General features: G+C 34.0%; 2 protein-coding genes and 1 long non-coding RNA gene across 18 annotated transcripts; all 3 read left to right on the top strand.

The window, feature by feature from the left end:
* Positions 1–621: 621 nt before the first annotated feature.
* LOC127241871 (zinc finger CCCH domain-containing protein 65-like) lies at positions 622–6,939 on the top strand. Of its 16 annotated transcripts, none has more exons than XM_051261112.1 (12): positions 622–926; positions 1,189–2,246; positions 2,442–2,507; positions 2,612–2,740; positions 2,893–2,943; positions 3,314–3,454; positions 3,564–5,164; positions 5,493–5,621; positions 5,946–6,046; positions 6,204–6,284; positions 6,452–6,516; positions 6,618–6,939. In XM_051261112.1, exons 1-7 carry the CDS (start codon positions 776–778, stop codon positions 4,608–4,610), a joined length of 2,643 nt encoding a protein of 880 aa, XP_051117069.1. In that variant the 5' UTR covers positions 622–775; the 3' UTR covers positions 4,611–5,164; positions 5,493–5,621; positions 5,946–6,046; positions 6,204–6,284; positions 6,452–6,516; positions 6,618–6,939. The 16 variants fall into 16 exon arrangements, with proteins under 16 accessions (XP_051117069.1, XP_051117072.1, XP_051117066.1 ...); XM_051261115.1 differs by having other exon boundaries at positions 6,204–6,349; XM_051261109.1 differs by lacking the exon at positions 6,618–6,939 and having other exon boundaries at positions 3,564–4,670; positions 4,834–5,164; positions 6,452–6,520.
* Positions 6,940–8,396: 1,457 nt separating this feature from the next.
* On the top strand, positions 8,397–11,115 carry LOC127241832 (autophagy-related protein 36-like). Its single transcript, XM_051261054.1, has 3 exons — positions 8,397–8,853; positions 9,547–10,660; positions 10,748–11,115. Exons 1-3 carry the CDS (start codon positions 8,482–8,484, stop codon positions 10,987–10,989), a joined length of 1,728 nt encoding a protein of 575 aa, XP_051117011.1. The 5' UTR covers positions 8,397–8,481; the 3' UTR covers positions 10,990–11,115.
* A 736-nt stretch (positions 11,116–11,851) lies between these two features.
* Positions 11,852–12,712, top strand: LOC127241820 (uncharacterized). The gene is made up of 2 exons (XR_007836631.1): positions 11,852–12,022; positions 12,102–12,712. It is a non-coding gene; the product is annotated as an uncharacterized LOC127241820 (long non-coding RNA).
* The last annotated feature ends 6,817 nt before the right edge of the window (positions 12,713–19,529 follow it).

Below are 19,529 nucleotides of genomic sequence, written 5' to 3'. Positions count from 1 at the left end.
ATTACTATTGAATGGTTAATTTTCATGACTGAATAATATATACCGTAACATGTTTATAATTATATTTTTTAATATTTTTTTATCGTTTGAATCTATGCTTTTTTTTTCCGAGTTGTCATAATAAAAAAAATTATTTTTGTTTTATTTTTAAGTAAAAAATTATTATATTTTTGTATTTTTTATTATATAAAAAAATAATTATTATTTACTTTTATTAAAAAATTTGCCAAATAAATATATATTTGTACGACGGAAACAGTAATATTTACTGAGTATTGATGCATTTAAATGTTGAGTAAAAATTTTTTATTCAAAATGTCCCGAAATTTCCCGCTCTTCGGAGCTATCCTCGGCGTCGAGGAACATGTAAATAAATATAAATTAATGTAATTATTTGTAAATAAAATTTATTTAAAAAATTATTATATATATCTTTTTAAATATAAATATTCTTTATCAGATATTTAAAACCCTTTTCTTTTATAAATTAGTAATTTATAATAAATGACTGTATTTTTCATAATAAGTATATTTTTTTTATAATACAATATTTAAAATATTTAAATATATATTAAATTTATTTTATAACAACATAATTGATTATATTGAATCATACCCCGCCCACCTTCTCCTCCGATGTCCAAAGGCGGATCGAAGATCGACGAGGGCCAGAGGATTCATTCACGAATTAGTTGTTATATTCGTTTGTTGATCGTGTCGTGGTTTGGTGTTCCGCTTTGCTGATACAGTTCTGCAAGGGCCGAGTTGGCGAAACATGGTGCAAACTGAGCCTCCAAACCTCTCAGAAACCGCCGCAATTTCATTCCCTCCGCACCGCCGGCGGCCACTTGTTAGCCGCACTTATCGGACTCTTATTGGAATACTTTTTCACTGCCATTCCGTTCCTCTTCAGCAGCAAACGCAAGGTAGTATTGGTGTGAGAGTATGTTTTTTTGCGTTCATTACAAATTTACAATTAATTCTACATGGGGTTTGAGCAATCACTTTTGGTTTTTCTAGTTGGAAATTAAGGTTTGTGTTTATTTGGACCTCAGTGCAATGTTTGGTTATTAGGAGTTTACTTGACATGATTTCTTGAAAGTTCAAATACATTATGCGATCAGATTTTGGGGGCTTTACCCTTTCGTGGAATCTTTACTTGTTTGTTTTTGCTTGCCTTTGGTGCAGTTGATAGTGGCCATACGGAATCAAGACCAGTGTCTGAAGAAAATCTATCAATCAATGATGATAAAGTGATTTTCACTGATTTATTAGGTCCACCTGCCCATGGCACAGATTCAAGGAATGAATTAGTTCAAGAAATTTCTACTGGCGAACACAAAGATAACTTTGGTCTTCAAGAAGTTAATTGTGATGAACATACAGTAGGATCAAATTTGGATCACATTAACCTAAAACACGATGGGAAGCAGGACATAGCTCCATCAAGTACAAGCAGGGCTGTGGATCTTTTAACAGATGGGAACCAAAGAGGAGATTGTGCTATTCGAAGTGACAAGGAGCAAACTATTGCAAACAGCATGATTGACATTCAGATGGGGGACTTGGGTGCATTGGAGCAGCTTGAAGTGGACAAAGATTTTTCTGTTAGTGATTTTTCTGAAATTTTCGACTCTTGCTTTGACATGGATATGGTTGTTCACAGATCAGATACTGTGTCGGGGAATCAGGAGAATGGTATGGTTTTAGAGGAGGGCACACATAAGAAGTCTGTGCTTGAATTGCAACTAAAGCAGATGGAACTGGAGAAGCTCATTTACAACTCAGGAGTGGTGGAGCTAACTTCTTGTCCAAATACAAATGGTGAAATGGAAGAGGGAGAAATCTCCGATGACTTCATGGCTATTGATGCATCATTTGATACGTTATCTGAAGATGTTGTATTAATGCAAGGAAAAACTGTTGAAATGGAGACCGCTTCACAGGCAGTTCCCGGTAAAGAAGAATTCATTTGTGATGCTGAAGTTCGTGAGGATATGCAGCATGAAATGGCTGTTGCATCACTAGATGGATTAGTGAATAGAGACAATAATTGTACAAGGATGGAAAGCAGAACAGCTGCTGCACATGTACAAGGTAGTTCTGAAAACAATGTTGTTTCTGATGGGGAAGCAGGGACTCGAAGCAGCGGCCCTAGAGTTCCTTGTGTGAAAAATGGAACTCCAAGTGACATAATTCTACAACAGAACGCTGCTGAAAGTCAGTTGTCGGATACCATTGAAATGGTTTGTAACATGTTTCCTGACACTTCTCTATTTTTTCTTGAATTGCTTGGAACCTGTTCTTTAGGTTCATTTCTCATTGGTATCGTACAATGTGAATATTTTCCAGTGCCACACAAACAGTGTTTATACTGGCACAATTTTCATGGTACATGCTATTTAAATAGTTGGTAAAATTTGGCATCCAATTTTTTGCAGAATGGAGATATGAAGAAAAAAAGGAAGAAGGGTCCTTTGACTAAGGAAAAGAGAGCTAAAAAGAAGGTACGTCTACAAAAGAAATTTACTACACTAAATTATCACTTTTAACATGTCTTACTATATCTAGTTCTTACCATTATTTGTGGCCACACAATATTGGTCAGCAGAAAAAAGAGAGAATCAAACGAGCAGAAAAGAACATAAAACTTGGGGTTAAAAGATTAAAGCTGCCTCCAATTACAAAAAAGAAGAAGATAGCGTATTGCCGACATTACCTTCAAGGAAGATGCCGTGAGGTTGTCCGATATCTTGTAACTAAGTTGTTCAGTGTGCTGATTTCTCTTTTAGTTGCTTTATTCTTCTGTAATTTCCCAATAAAGAAGTGAATCATATGATTTCTGAAGAAAAGGTTTTCTAACTTGCTCTGATCATTATTTTGTTTCTACAGGGTGAGAAATGCAAATTCTCGCATGATGCAGTTCCCTTGACAAAGTCTAAGGTATGCTTGAGCAGCTGTACATTTTTTCTGCGTATGTTACTTGACAGATGTATGCAGTTAGTTGTCAAATGTGATAATTTTAAGTGAATGATCTTGATCCAAGCTTTTGAAACGTATCCCTTTTGTTCCCTAATAAACAATTATGGGCTAATAGAAAATTATTTCATAATGTCATTTTATAGGCCATTTGTCCCTTATTCATCCTTGTAATAAACTTTCACCAAATGTCTAACTAGTGTAGCATATTTAATCAATACGTATCTGTAAGTCATGTACTGCATAGTTTCATGGAAATGTCTTGGTTGTCTAACTTTCATCTTGAGTTTCATGGTTTTGTAGTTTCTGACACTGCTTTTGTTATTGCTTGCAGCCATGTGGTCATTATGCCCGTCATTCCTGCATGAAAGGAGATGACTGTCCTTTTGACCATGATCTCTCTAAGTACCCATGCAACAACTATGCTACACAGGGTTTTTGCAGTAGAGGATCTGACTGCTTGTTCTCACATGAGGTAACCATTTTCTTATGTAACTTCTGATTGTTTAATATATGGCCATGAAGTATATCCTTTTACAGCTTTCTTCCCTACATCACAAGTAATTCCGAAAACAATGTCTCAGATACCAGCCAATCAGAATCTCTCTGCAGCACCAAACACCTCCAAACCTGAGTGCACTTCTGTGCAGCGTACTGTGTTGATAAAGGAAGGATCCACAGCATCAAAGCTCCCCATGCCTGCAGTGAAGTTGCCGTCATCACTGGAAAACTCAGACTGTAGCAAGATAGCCAATAAGCATGGCTTGTTTAGTCAGAAACTTGATACTAAATTATTTTCTGCTGAGAACTCCCTGCATCAGAGTATTGGACCGGCCTCAAAAACTACTGGGAAAGTACCCAAAGGAGTAAGCTTCCATTTGAATGAAGAGATCTCATGTTGTGAAAGCAGTGGTATCAAACAAGGCGGATCAACTTTGAAAACAAGTGTTGGTGGTAGTGAAACAGCCAAAGGTTCCATAAGTGCTGATAAGATGAATGAGTTGCCTGAGAGAGCAGTTTTGAAGAAACCAAGGGGATTAAATTTTCTCTCCTTTTCCAAACCACCTGCTGATGGTTCCACTAGTGAGATTATATCGGGTTTACTTTCTAAACACAATATTTTGACAGGGAAATCAGTCATGGAAGATGCCTGTGAAGGTAAAGTGACTGGCTCTTTTTTCGGGAGTAGTGGAACTCTTGAAGATGTCAATTGCCAGACAAACCAGAGTTCTCTACGCATACAGGGTGCGAAGGAAAACATAAATGGAGGTGGGATGTGTGTACAGCAAAACATAAATTTCTCTCCTTTCGACAAGATTCATTCCTATGGTTCAAAGAAGCAAGATACTCTTCTTTCCAGCTTTGGTGGCGCTGCATTGTCATTCATTAAAGAGAGGCAAGGCAAGTCGAGCCAGCTTCCTGAATCCACTGAAATACCAAAATCATCATATTCCTCAAGTAGGACTGAGAGTCAATCTGTTGGTCCGAAAGATGCAGATTTAAGCAGCTCTTTGAAAACATCATTCCTGCCAAATACACCTAGTTTTGCAGTCCGGTCAACATTAGCATTTGCTGCAAAGTTCGAGCCCACAGTTAAAGTTGGTTCATCTTTTGGTAATGTAGGAAGCTAAATGGGTCTCATATTGGTGGGTGTCGTGTATCTTGAAAGTTGGAAAGCCAAATCAATAAAGGTAGGAAGAAGATCACGCACAAGCTCTTCTTGAATATTTATTCCAATTAGGGGAGATAATGAGAACAATTCCAACATCCATTCAATTGAATGCAACAACACACCAGACAGCAGGGAGGGTCATCCCTGCCCTGTTATTCTTAATTAAAAGTTTTTTACAGCAGGGGTATCAATCATGTTTGGTCTGTCTGTCTTGAAATGATAATTGGATTATGTGGTGAATGGGAAGAAAATGAGAGAGAATCATGATGGATGGATGCAACAGGTGCGCTCCAGTAATGCTTTTTTATATGGAAACAAATTCTTTCAATCAACTTATTATTAATGTTATTTTCTTTTTTTCCCCTTAATATATGAGTGAATATTGTTTTGTTATATGATGTTTTCAATATTGTTGGTGGGATGGGGAGAGGGATATTTTGCCTACCCCTACTGTTGCCGTCTGCTGCGGCCGTCTTCTCTCAACTGATCATCTGCGTATAGATTCAATATTGGGTAATTGTTTACTGTTTGCTCATTATTTTTATGTGAAGTTAGGGATCCTTGGTTGGTTTTTTATCTGAGGTGAAATGGGTTTGGAATGCACTTTGGATGGGGAGGGATGAAAAGGGGGATAGTTTGACTAGTTGGTTCCAAGATCCGTCTTATATAAATATATTTTGGTTAAAAGTTTGTGGTAGTAATTATGCATTTCTTCAATCATTTGTGATAACCCTTGCTATTTCTGTAATAATGTATTTCATCATTTTTCTTTATCTGTCAGTGAGAGTGAAGAATATAGTCAGAATGATTCTGTTTCTGTTTCTGTTCATTGATTATTTAGATTGAAAATAATGTATCATTCTCAACATGGAGGTCTACGCCAGAGACATGTAGAATTTTTTATGTAATGGAACATATTATTGAGAGCACACTTCCAGAAGCATTTAGATTTTGGCAACCCAGTGCTGAGGTTAGTATGGAACTCCGTTTATTTTGTATTGGAACTTGCGATTATTTTGTAACAATTTCTCAACAACCCGAAAATGCATCTTCATGTATATGAACGGGGACCTTATGCTTTTGCTAATGGTAGTGCTCAACTGCTACATGATTTTCTAGAAGCTTTATTGTTCTGCATCATCTCATATATCTGAGAAGATTAAAGTATTGACTAGCTTAAGATACTTTTTAGCTACATTTTTTTGCCAAGGTTAGGCATTATAATTCCTTATTTAATTTTGAGCATTCTCAACTGTTAAATCAGCATCTTATTTTGTCTAAATCGATATGATAGGTAAAGTTTAGGCCTTTTGACATTCTTGATAAGCATATGGGAAGTCTTTCGTGCTGCATCTACGCTTGAGCGAGCACCTATTGGCGAATGTAGTACATAGGGTGTGTTTCTTTACCCCAAACTCTAATTTTCTATTATTTGAAGTCTGCGTTTCCCACACAAAACATTCCATCGTACACTATTTTAATATTAAATTCAAATCAAATTTTTTTTAACCCCATAAAAAGAAACACACTCTTAAGAGACATGAATTTTCAGATATGAGAAAGAACTCTTGCATCCAATTGAGCGAGGGTCTTGCGGTGGAGAACTTAACTTGTCCGTGCTCTTCTATTTCAGGTAACAAACCTGACTCTGCAACATTCAGTAATTTCTGTTCAGAAGCTACAATTAGATATTGAAGAGTGAGTTAATAATTCTTTTGGTGCCTTGGAACTTTAATTTAGTTTTGTAGTATTATTGTTGGGAGATCATCAGATCCCTTATGGCTGGTTTCTTCTAAGCAGGGCAATGCTTTAGAGAGCTATAATAATGCTTAATGGAGATGGAGAATTTCAATTATCAAGGCTCTGTATGTGTGTACTTTCACCATAACTGTAAATCTGTAATGCATGCTTCAAACACCATTTGCAGAAAGGTATTTTTATCTACCTGATGTATATTATTCTGCAGAAAAAAATGATGCCCAATGCATGTACGGTCTTGTTCACGACGCCATTGCTGTTCAAGAACATCGTCATACTGATGAGCAGAGCCGACGGGAAAGGGATCGAAGTGTAGGTTAACATGCTTGAAGACGACGACGACTTGAAAACACTGGAAACCAAGTAGTGTGCACAACACCAACACGGCCGTGTTTGGTTTGAAGTCCATATCAGCAGCCAACTGAATTTTATACAACTTTGTATGCATAGCCTAAAAAGCCTATTCATAATAGTTTTGATTTGAATTTTGATTTAGATAGCATTATAATGCAATATTAATATATTTTTATTTTTAACGGTTTTTTTTTTTTTTTTTTGTAACGTTTGAGTGAATAATATGCTTTTCAAATAGTACAAATTAAACACATTTATAGAATAGGAAATTTTAATAAACAATTTCAGTAAAGAGAATAGCACATTTAACTATGATATTATGAAGATTTTAAAATTATTATTTTATTATAAATAAGAAAAGTAAAAAATATAATTAAAAATATTTTTAATGAGAAAAAATTGTTTTTGTCTTATTATATAGTAATTATTAATTTTAATCTCATTATTTATTATTATTTTATCAATCCATCCAAATTAAAACACAGTTATATTGGATATTCATAGACGTAAGTAAGCCAATAGGCCGTCTTATATATAATGACAAAAACGATTTTTGTTCTTTGTAAATTTAGTTAATAATTTGAAAAATAAATAAAAAAATATAGTAATAAAATAATACTCCATCCGTCAGCGGGTCTTTTGCATAGAATTGTACTTATAATGTCATTTTATTAGTATTATAAAAATATTTTAAATTTTTGTACTACGTTTTGATATACTTTCTGTCTAAGATATTTTGGGCTTATTATGGTAGATACAAGAATTTAAAATATATATATATAATCAGTAGATAATTAAAAAGTATATTAGTAAAAAAAATATTATTTAATAAAATTAATTATAAATTAAAATTAAAATAAACAAATAGTTTAATTAAAATTAAAAAATTATAAAAAAATGAAATTAAAATATATAATTATATTTTAAAAAATAGAAAGAACAAATTATATGGACAAACGAAAATAGAAAATTGGAACAAATTATGGAGATGGAGATAACAATAATTAATATTCAAAATTCAAGAAGCAAAAAAGTAAATGAGTTATTAGAGTCAGACTGAAATAATATTATATATTGCTAATAAATATTAAATTTAAAAAATAATTAAAAATTACAGACTAATAAAAATATTAATTATTTTTACATAACTAAATACCATTTTTGTCCGTCCAAAAATAATAGTCTTATTTTCATAAATAACTAAGTGTATCACCATAAAATTACCTCTATTTTTTTATTTTTATTATACAATTGTCACTATTGTTTACATTAATACACGAAGGCAAAAAAAAAAAATCTTTTATCGTATTTTTTATCTACTACCAATATAATATCAATAGTTAAATCTCGTATTCAATTCAATTAAAATTATATTTATGGGACGGAGGGAGTATTTTATATATATAAATATAATAATATACTATAATTAATTACTCTATTTTCGAGAGAAACGAGACGCAGAGTAAAAGAGCGACTTGGATGGGATTGTAATTCAATTTCTTCATCTCAACATTAGGCTACGAACAATCCACAATATACCTACGTGTGCATTACATAGTGAATTTGTAGCGGCCACGTGTACAACAAATATTGAGGTAAATTTAAGGCGAAAAAGAAAATGAGGAATAAAGGTAAATATTATCCTTTTTTATCCTCGAATTTCCGAGTCCAACGATAATTACGAGACAGCCATTTCGCGGCCGGCGAGCTGAATCGCCATGGCGGAGCCGCCGCAGTTTCCCCCAAACAAACGCCCTAAAACCCTAATTTCATCACCCGATCCACCTTCTCCGATGTCCAAAGGCAAATCGAAGATCGACGAGGGGACCTCGCCGCCGAATCACAGGGAAATCGAGGATGAATCGGTGGATTGCTGCGGGATTTGCCTGTCGGAACGCGGAGACGGCGGAGTGAGCAGAGGTTACATCGACAGCTGCAGCCATAACTTCTGCTTCGTCTGTATCATGGAGTGGGCGAAGGTCGAGTCCAGATGCCCCCTCTGCAAGCGCCGCTTCTCCACCATCCGCCGCCCACCCAAGCCTCCTGTATTCGAATCCGAGCGCGTTGTTCATGTTCCCCTTCGCGATCAGGTTGTTGTTTTGTTTCCTATTTCCTCGTTCTGCACAAACTCTTCATTCAATTCTCCATTGAAGGATGCTTAGTTTTTGGCTTCTTATATAAAAATTTTGTTCCGCCATTAGTGAAATTTGACCATGACGAAGTTACATTTGATGTGCATTAAAGAGATTCAGAAACTGCTTTTCATCACAGCTCATCAATTTCTCAGTACACTGCTAGGACTCAGTCTAAATCTCGTATAAATTCACCACACAACAGTATTGGACTATACAAAATCTCATAGTATTAGAAATTGATGATTTAGTAATATTGCAACATCAATTTATTGTCAACAATCTCATAATCTGCCATAAATCAGAACCTACTTCTTGTAAATTGACAGAAACAAGATTAATTCTTCATATTGCTGATATATGTGCCACAAAACAAAAGGGGAACTTCCATTTTATACATACTTGTTAATAGTATCTGTGAAGTTTAAAATTTCACATAAAAAATTCTCTGCTGGTCATCGATTTTCATAGCAAGGAAGGTTAAAATATGAGCTGTGAAAGCATGGGCAGAATTTGAAAAACTAATATTTCAGAGGCATGTAAGATATCTTGATATTCTTGATATTAACTTCCTTGCATTTGACGAGCAAACAAGGCAAGAGGACGAGTTTCATTGTAATTAATGTCTTTCTTATTGCGCCCACGATGCAGGCTCATCATTATTTTGGAAATGTGACGAGTGGGCCTTCGGATCCATATACAGAATCCAAATGTTCAGTTTGTAATGGTGTAGAAGACGAGAGCCTCTTACTCTTGTGTGATCTCTGTGACTGTGCTGCTCATACCTACTGTGTTGGTCTCGGGACAACAGTTCCCGAAGGTGATTGGTTCTGCCAGGACTGCACACTTCTGAAGGACGAGCAATCAAGAATCGAAACAAATGCTGAATCGGGTGATCAAATCAGTTCCAACCCAATCCCAAGACCATCATCACCTGATGCTGAGGTTTCCGTATATGATATCGTGCAAGAACACTACAGTTCTAGTACAACCAGCAACGAAAATGGTAGAGTATGTACAAGAATCGTGGGAATCGGTACAGAAAATCTAATGCCGCCGAATGCCAGAACCCTGCAGCACTGTCGCGATCTCCATGGTCGGATACGTCTAATGCGCCAGAGTTGGAATGGCTTTCGAAATGGTATTTTGCATTTTTCTTCTAGCCCTAGCGACGGTAACATTTCCAGAAAGAAGACGATGCCTCGTGCAAATGAACGCCAATCTTGTCCTGACCAGCAATCGACAGCTCAGTGTACTTCTTCTCAGACAACAAATTCCGGAAGAGCAGAAGAGATCGAAAAGGCTTGGAAGATGATGGACAAAGCAACGTTGCTAAAACAAAGACTAGAAATGTCAACATCAAACCGTGATTCGAAGTTTCCTGTAAGAAAATTACAATCAGTTCAAAAGACTGCACCGAAGAACATTGGAAGCATCAGACAACAGCAGAGTCATTATGATCCTCGAAAAGATTCTTGCAAGCAGCCATCTTCAGTGTCTAGAAAGCGCGGGACTGATGATGTTAGTTCTCGTGAGTGCTCGATAATTGGTCATTCCTCGAAATTCCAAGTACCCGAATCTTCAAACACCATTGTTAAAGGGATCGATCATCCTTCTTCCTCCCACAGCAAGTTAAAGCAACCGATGGAGAAAACAGAGTCGAAGAAAATCAGTGTCGACAATCAGAAGTATTCTGAAGCCAAAAGCGAGATCCAGTCCCTCGTAAAGCTCAACCTGAAACTTCAAACCGAAAAGGAGAAATTAGGTATGCTCGCCGTACCCTTTCGTTGATAATTGAATATTTTTGTTACCATCTAATTACAGAACTACTTATCCGTTGAGCCGAATGCAGAAGTTAATACATTCAAAGAAATCGCGAGGCTTGCGACACATGCAATTCTAGCCGAGTGCGGACTGGAGCACCCGAAGCCCAGGTCGTATTCTGTTCAGGGCTTTTCGTGCTCGCATCGCGATGGAACTCGAGTCCAGAAGGTAAGCCTGATGCCTAATTGTTGCAGAGAATGTTTTTACATATATGTTAAGGAAATGGTTAATACTATTCTGTTGCAGAAGAAGCCAACAACAAAGAGGTAATTCCTTTGTGACTTATAACCATATTTGGTTGGGTGTTGTACTTTATTTTATTAGTGAATTTGAAGTATGAATAGAATGTCATGCAATTCATAATCTATATATGGCTGCTGATTGAGTGATGAATAACTACATTGAGTATAGTGCTGACAGATATTAATCAACCATATATAGTTTGTTTTAATACTGTGTAAATGAAATATTAATTGATACCGTATGATAATAGTCCACACAATAAATATTATTAAATTGAGATTTCACTACATGAGATATATTCATAAGCCATAAGACATTAGGGTGTGTTTGTTCTGGGGTTTGGATTTTGGATTGGGATTTGAATAGTAAAAAATTTGAATTGGAATAGTTGTACGATGTGCTGATATGATGTTTTGAATGTAAAATTAATTTTGAGTATAATATAAAAAATTTTTTTTAAAAAAAATAGGTGTTTTGATTGATATGTTTAGGGTGAATTTTTAGTGAATAAGTACAAATACTCTAAAATCTTTCAAACAAACACAAGGGTTGAAGTATTTTAAAGAACACAACACATGCTTTATATGCTTTGAAATTTTATGTTATATGTGTGTTGACTATATGGAAGCTTTATATTTATTATATATTTTGAAATTACATATTTGATCCAGTATGATTTTTATGTAATAATAACACCAATACATAGTAACATGAAAAGCAAAAATTGTAAAATAAATCATATCATATATATATATATATATATATAACAGCTCAAGGTGGATCTCACATTTCTTTAAAATTTTGCAAAATTTTGCAATCATGTAATTTTAGAATTTTGAGATTTTTTTTTTTTTTAATTTGTTTTTTTTTCTTTTACAGTTTTAAAAAATAGTGGAGATACAGTTTTTACTAAAAATGAAAATACAGTTTATATTTATATAATAGTGGATATATAGTTTTTTACTATTAGTTTTCATGAAAAAGCAAATCTCAAACTCTATGATAGAAACAAATTTTTTTATTAGAGAAGATTGCCACCAGGAAGAGAAGATTTCTTCAAGTAAGTTTCTGAATAATGTTCTTTTCAATTTTTGGGCAGTCTTTTTTATACGGTGTTTTTTTTTTCTTATTTATGGCAGAAGCAATCGAAAGTTTTTTAACCGTGTTTTTTTGTGGGAGCAAATATTTCTACTGGAAAAGATTGCCACCGGGAGCATAAGTTTGTTTTCTTGAAGTAAGTTTTTCAATGAATTTAAATTTTTTAATAGAGTTTTCTTCAATTTTTGCATAATTTTTTTTTTATATGGTTTTTTCTTTAATGGTAGAAACAACCGAAAGTTTATAAACAGTATTTTTTTTTGGAAGCAAAGTATTTCTACTAGAAAAGATTGCCACCGGGTAGCACGGGTCTTTCCGCTAGTAATAAAGAAGACAAGCTCATTGAATCTTTTTTTTTTTTTTTTTTTAAATAAAATAAAATTCTATACAATTTTACTATCTTCTTAAAAAAAATACTCTCTTTGGTCCATTTCAGATGAGTTCTTTAGATTTTGTAGTAAATAAAAAAATAAATAAAGTAAAGGTAAAAGAGTAAAAATAGAAAGAGGACAACGACATTCCAAATAGGACATTAGTTTGTGGACGACATTCCAAAGGGGAATAGTATTTTATTAGTTAGTGGAATTGTGTAATGATATATTTGTAATTTAAGTTATATTATTTTAATATTAATGTTGCAGCTGTTTGGGTACTGATTATTGGTAAATTGGTACATGAAGTATAAACCAATAATTTATAAAGTATCGTCTATACAGCATACGAAGTATATAACAAAAACTATATATATATAAAGACAGCACAAAAAAAAAAAGAAAAAAGACAGCACACAACTGTCAATATATAGTAATATTTGCTAATTTAATTTAAAACGAAAAATAAGTATTTATATGTATATTAGGTGTAATAAGCGCAATTATTATAATGTACTGTACGTCACAATTGGGTGTTGACAAGAACGCGTGTCCTAATCTGAGTGGGGCCACTTAGCAACCCCAACGGCCACCCACGACGCACGTGACTGCTGCTCCTTCCATGTCATTCTCACCAACAATAACAAAACCCAAGCCCTTTCTTTATGTTTCAATAAAGATTCCTCTTATTATTAGTATTTTTTAATTATTAAATTAAATAGAAAATTTTAAATTTTTTTGAAAATAGTAAAAAAATAATTAAATAATTAACGTGATACTTCATAAAGTGAAATAAAAACTTAACATGAATTATTAAAATAATAATACTAAAAATTTAAAAAGTATCTATATAATTATAGATTTGCTTGCGGAAATACCCTATAAATGTCCAATTTTAATTCAAAAATCAAAATAGGGCGTGTTTGATTTAAAATAAAAAACACATAAATTTATTTAATAAACTATGTGATGTTTATCTATTTTATTTATGATATACTCTCTGGGTCCCATATCTATATATTCATTTGCTTTTTGTACGGAATTTTTGAAATGTTAGTATTATATTGGGATAAAGTAGAAACAAAAATAAAAAGACTAAATTAACTCTATTAGTATTGTATGATATAAAGGTAATGATATTTGTGTAATATATTGTAAATTGGAAGAGTATTTGTAATGTTAGATAGATTGTACAGTTACTAAAAAAGAAAATTAATACTTTGTTATGAGACGGACCAAAATGAAAAATGGATAGATTGTTAAGGGACGGAGGGAATAGGATTGTTTTACATGTACGGTAGTTATTATTATTATTTTTATTATTTGAATGTTTTATAACTTCTATAATATGTATATGTTCTTTTTCAAACATTTTTTTACACTTGTATATATTTTTTTATTATTTTTTAAAACACAAAAATATAAGATTATGAAATACATATTTGTATACCTCAAAAGTGTAATAGAATAGCATGACACTAACATGATTTGATTTATTGATATCGAATTATATAAAACAAAATATATATATATATATGTTGAATTAAATATTAATGAAAAAAACAAAAAATACAATTAAATATATCCTAATAAACGCACCATATAATAATTTACAACCAATAGCGGAAGCGGACACATTTGAAGCAGCACGTGACATCCCCCACGAGAACGAGAGTGACCCACCGCCTGTATCCTTTTCAGTCACGTGCTCTCCACGCATTGCCCATAACTTAAGTTTTGTTTAGTTTGTATTTTGATTCAATTTAATTATTATTATTATTATTATTATTATCATTATTCAATTCATATAAATTTTAACAAAAATATATATATTTTTAATTAAATATTATATAATTTAAAACTTAAATAAAATATTAAAAATTCAAATACAAAGTAAAAAAATATATATCTATTAAAAGTGCAACAAAATTCCGGACAGAGGTATTTATTTATTTAAGAAAATAGTTAAGAATTAGGGTTTGTTTATGTACATACTTTTAAAAAATATATATAGTTTTTGTATAATTTTTTTAAAATAATATCATAAATATATTTTTTATTTTACAAAATATCTAGAATACTTATTTTTATATGATTATTAAATTTCTAAAAATTCAAAAATTTTATTTAAAATAAAACATTTTTTTTCTAATATTTAATAATTCCCTGAAATGCACTCAGGTGCAATTATTTACCTATTTATTATTTTGTCACGATTTGTATATTATTAATTATTTATTATAAAATTTCTTTATTTTTAATAAAAATTATTTATATTTTTAACTAAAATATTATATTCAATTAATATCTTATCTTTAAAAAAATTGAAACTTATAAACAATAAAAAATTACTTTTCAAAAATTTTGTGTTTGGTTTAATTAGTTCTCAAATCATCAATAAATATTATATTAAAATATTATTTAAATTAAATTTAAAACAAAATTTAATTTTAAACGTAAATCAAATAAATCATTAAATCTACCAAATTCTTCAACCAATAATTATTTCAATAATCAAATTACCTTTAGCCTATTGAATTTTATGAATTACTGTAATAAAATTTTAATATAATTAAATTATAGTAATAAATTATTGGCGTCGTATTTAAGTTTAAGCACTGACTTTCTTCACCCTCAAGTATTAATAAATAAAAAAATGTTAGTATAAAAAATAAATTAAAACTTGACTTGTAAAATTGGACTGAAAGGAGTTAACGGCGGAAGTTGACGTCGTTTATGGTGACCGTTAGAAGGGACGGAAAATTGGGCCCACCGCACGCGAGCCGGCAAGCTGTATGGCAGGGGATGGGCGCACGTGACCTGCCGCCTTCTTTCCTCGAATTCCTCACGTGCCTCCCATCTGCCCTTTTCTACGTATTACATTTTGGCCCTCAGTCCTTTCTCAATTTCCAATTTTACCCAATTCTTTTTTGTTTCTTTAATGAAAAATATTTAAACAAAAACTACAGAAGATATGCATAAAATAAAAGAAAAACCATAAGCACATAAATATACAATATATATATAATTGAATAATTTTTTAATGTGTATTTAATTAGGTTCTCCATAAATAAATATTAATCAAATCAACATTTCTCAAATTCTATTTGGATTGATTTAAATTTGAATTATTCCTTATTCATTTCCAATATTCAAATAAACCATTTTCTAAGGGAGAAAAGAGAATATTTAGAATAGCTACAAAGTATTGAGATATGATTTAGATATTATATTCTATATTTTAGAAATATGATGTGGATATTATTGACATAGGCTTAGCCTATAAATATTTATATATTATCACTTTAACATGTTTATACATACTTTATAGTAAAATTCCTGGCCTGACAGCGCCGCTCTCAGACGTAGATCATTGTGATCGAATTGGGTTACAAAATTCTTATGTTCTTGTGTCCTTATTTGCCTCATCTTGATTTCCTAAAATTCCCGTAACAAGTGGTATCAGAGCCTGGTTCGTTAGTACCGTAGATTGAGATGAATCAAACATTGGATCGCTGTGGGAATTCCTTGTGACTTGCGAAGGTGCCTTGTGTCGAAAGTTTCCTGGTGGTGTTGGGTCGGTCTCGACTGGTGGGTGAGGCAGCGGGTCCCTTTGTGATAGGCGGTGCAAGGTGGACAGGGAAGGATAAGGGTTTCGGCAAACACAGCGGAATATCGGATGTGCTCTCATATCAAGTGAACCTAAGGTTTGTTTGTGGGAGTCAAGATGGATGAAGTCGAGTAAAAGAAGATTGATAGGAAGACGATGAGTGCGGTTCGACTAACCCTTTGGGAGAATGTCTCGACTGAATTTAGATTGTTAAGATAATCTCAATTCCTCTACATCTATTTTTGGCATAGTGACAAAAACACTTTTCGCTTCTGTGGTCGTTGGCATTCAAAAACAGCAACTCTGGACTTGCTGGTTAAGTCCAATCATGCAGCCCTTGTGTCCCCTCTCGTTGGTGGCTGCTCAAAGACAAATTGGACATTTCGAATTTGTCTTCTTGTGATCAGAACTGATTTGATACAACATCATTCCTTGGTTAGAACAAAGGGAATTTAATGCATGTCATTTCATGGCTGCTGTGGTTGTATGTTTTTCATTGTATTAGAGTTTTGGGAAGTAGAGTGTGCGATCTTAGAGAGAGAGAGAGATTGGGTAGTAAGATAATTATTGTGCTTATCCTCTCAACAACTTCCCTTCCACCTCCATGCATTAAGTAAGTGATTTTCATTGTATTTCTGTTGGAGAAGCTTGGAGATCAAAGGAAGACTGGAGTTCTGATCAGGGGAGCATTCGAACTCTGTGCAGCCCAGCTATGACGGTTGTTAGTACGAGTTTGTAACAACTGAACCTTGAAGGGTAATTAATTCGTAGCGTGGGTTGGTGGAGGTTTGAGTGTTTTGTTATTAATCAGCACTGATTAATGAACACCTCCTGGATTGGTATCCCCCGGATGTAGGATGGTTTATATCCGAACCGGGTAAACAAATAGCATCTCATTTATTGCTTTGAAATACTTTCTTTTACTTCATCGACAAGTGGGTGTCATAACTGTGATATAACTACGCTTCGGGAGGTTGGCCCATTTGGATATGTGTACGAGGATTTATTGGAGTTGCACTCATTTCCATCCCAACATTTGGTATCAGAGCAGTGTTCTCTAAGTTGCTGAGTAGATTCTCTCACAGTTTGCAAAGATGAGTAAAGAAGGTAGATCTACATCGAGACCTCCACTGTTTGATGGAACAAGTTATCGAAGTTGGAAGAACAAAATGGAAGCATTTCTAATGTTACAAGGTGAAGATGTTTCTGAAGCTGTCGAGTCTGCATGGTCTCATCCCACGAAGACCATTCAAAATGAAGATAATATTGTTACTCTTGTGAAGAAACCAAAAAGAGAATGGACTCTCAATGAAAAGGCTGCTGCAATCGCCAACTCGAAAGCCTTATTTTCGATCTTCAATGCTGTTGATGAAACTCAAGCGAAGCTGATATCAAACTGCAAAGTTGCTAAGGAAGCATGGGATATTCTTGAAAATGCATTTGAAGGGTCTGTGCAGGTTCGAGAATCAAAGCTGGACCATGTTGAAACTCTGTTCGAAGCACTAAAGATGAATGAAGATGAAACAATTGCTGTCTATCACAACCGATTCATGGATGTTGTAAATCAAGCTGAAGCTCTTGGTATGCACTTTGAAGAAAAGAGACTGGTGAGAAAAATGCTTAAAAGTCTCACAAAAAATTTTAGGCCAAAGGTGATTATGCTCGATGAACCGCCAAAGCTGAGACACATGACATTGGATGAACTATATGGCACACTGGTAAGCTATGAAATGAACTATCTTGAAGATGAAGCACCCAAAAGTGTGGCTCTGAGTGCTGAAGACTTGGAGATGATTGAGTCTGATGAAGAAATGGCTCTGCTGAGTCGTAAACTTTCTCGAATGATCAGTGAGAAACGAGCTGCCAAGCTAAAGTTTGGGAAGTTTCAAAACAGGAATAGCTATCAGGGAGGAGGTACATCCAGCTCTCAGCGAAAGTATCATGAGCAGAAACCTACTGCATACAGCAAACCGAAAGATAGATTTGATGGTGGATTTAAGAAGAAGTTTGTAGTGTCTGCAAAACCTGAGACGGTTCAAGAACCTACCTGTTATGGATGTGGTGGTGTTGGACATATTAAATCTGAGTGCCCAACAGTTAAGAAAAGGGAGAAAAGGGCATATCAAGCTACCTGGAGTGACAATGAAGATGGTGAATCTGCTGGTGGTGATGAACAGACTGAGAATCATGAAGTTGTTGCATTCATGGCAGATGATGATGATTCCAGTGATGAAAAGACAGAATCCAGTTCTAAAACTACTGATGAGTCAAGAGAACTTGATACTGATGAGTTGATTGAGGCTTATGAGGAAATGGTTGCCGAGCAAAAGAAAGCTGTTGTAAAAAATAAAGAACTTCTGGATACCATTTATCGTTTGGAAGCTCAAAAGGAGAAACTTGAAGATGAACTTGAGAAGTTGACAAAGATCATTGAAGATAAATTTACTGAATCAAAGGAATTGAAGTCGGATAATCTGAAGTTGAAGAATGAAAATGATAGACTTCGGAAAGGAAAGGATAAATTGGATGAAGTCCTCTCAATTGGTAAACCGTTTGGTGATCACAAAGGATTAGGCTTCTGTGAATCCTCTCAAAGTAGACCAACTACATTTGTACGAGGTGGTCTGCTTACTGATGTCAAACTTCCAGAAAAGAAATCAACTCAAGTCTGGAAACAGAATTCAAGAAAGAAAAGAAGCAGAATCAGAAACGAAAACCACAGAGAAACTCAGAGTGAGAAGACAAAGCTGTCACAACCTACTGACTGTAAGTACTGCATGTATCCAGGTCATTCGGCTGTGAAGTGCTTGAAGCTGGCAAAAGATGTTATCAGTGGGAGACGGATTCAATGGCCTACTGAAGAGCTGAAACAGAACATTAAGGTCAAGTTTGTATGGATACCTAAGGAGACTCAGAAACAGCTCGAGTGTAATGTGATCTTGTCAAGTCAAGAGTCTACCAGAGCTGATCGATGGTACTTTGATAGTGGTTGCTCAAGGCACATGACTAATCAAAAGGGAATTCTGAAGAATTTTGTCGAAGACCGAAGTGGAGAAGTCATTTTCGGAGATGGAGCAAAAGGAAAGATCAGTGGCTATGGTATTCTTGAAAGAGAAAGAATTCCAAGGCTATCAAAAGTCTATTTCGTAGAAGGGCTGAGTACGAATCTGATCAGTATAAGTCAACTATGCGATGATGATCTACATGTGAAGTTCACCAAGGATTCATGTGAAGTTTATGACACTGCACAAAAATGTGTGATGACTGGTATTCGTTCGAAGAACAATTGTTACTTACTGGAATATCCTCAAATGGAAGCACTGATATTGAAGGATGATGAATCGATGCTGTGGCACACCAGATTAGGTCATGTGAATCCACAGAATTTGTTGAGGATCAGCAAAATTGGAGCTGTCAGAGGACTACCAAAATTTTCAAAGATTCCAAATACTACTTGTGGTGACTGTGCAAGAGGAAAACAGAAAAGG

The sequence above is a fragment of the Andrographis paniculata genome, unplaced genomic scaffold (genome assembly GCF_009805555.1).
Source record: "Andrographis paniculata isolate CXL003 unplaced genomic scaffold, ASM980555v1 Contig83END, whole genome shotgun sequence".
Classification (NCBI taxonomy): domain Eukaryota; kingdom Viridiplantae; phylum Streptophyta; class Magnoliopsida; order Lamiales; family Acanthaceae; genus Andrographis; species Andrographis paniculata.
The sequence above is the reverse complement of the archived record's forward strand: the minus strand, read 5'-3'. Positions and strand labels throughout refer to the sequence as shown.

What these genes read in the sequence shown, in the direction of transcription:
- LOC127241871 (XM_051261120.1), top strand. Translation starts at nt 776, where the DNA reads ATGGTGCAAACTGAGCCTCCAAACCTCTCAGAAACCGCCGCAATTTCA. An exon ending in TGTCGGATACCATTGAAATG is followed by an intron (nt 2,247 to 2,441) that starts GTTTGTAACATG and finishes AATTTTTTGCAG; the next exon opens with AATGGAGATATGAAGAAAAA. An exon ending in ACTGCTTGTTCTCACATGAG is followed by an intron (nt 3,455 to 3,563) that starts GTAACCATTTTC and finishes ACAATGTCTCAG; the next exon opens with ATACCAGCCAATCAGAATCT.
- LOC127241832 (XM_051261054.1), top strand. Translation starts at nt 8,482, where the DNA reads ATGGCGGAGCCGCCGCAGTTTCCCCCAAACAAACGCCCTAAAACCCTA. An exon ending in ATGTTCCCCTTCGCGATCAG is followed by an intron (nt 8,854 to 9,546) that starts GTTGTTGTTTTG and finishes CCCACGATGCAG; the next exon opens with GCTCATCATTATTTTGGAAA. An exon ending in AACCGAAAAGGAGAAATTAG is followed by an intron (nt 10,661 to 10,747) that starts GTATGCTCGCCG and finishes AGCCGAATGCAG; the next exon opens with AAGTTAATACATTCAAAGAA.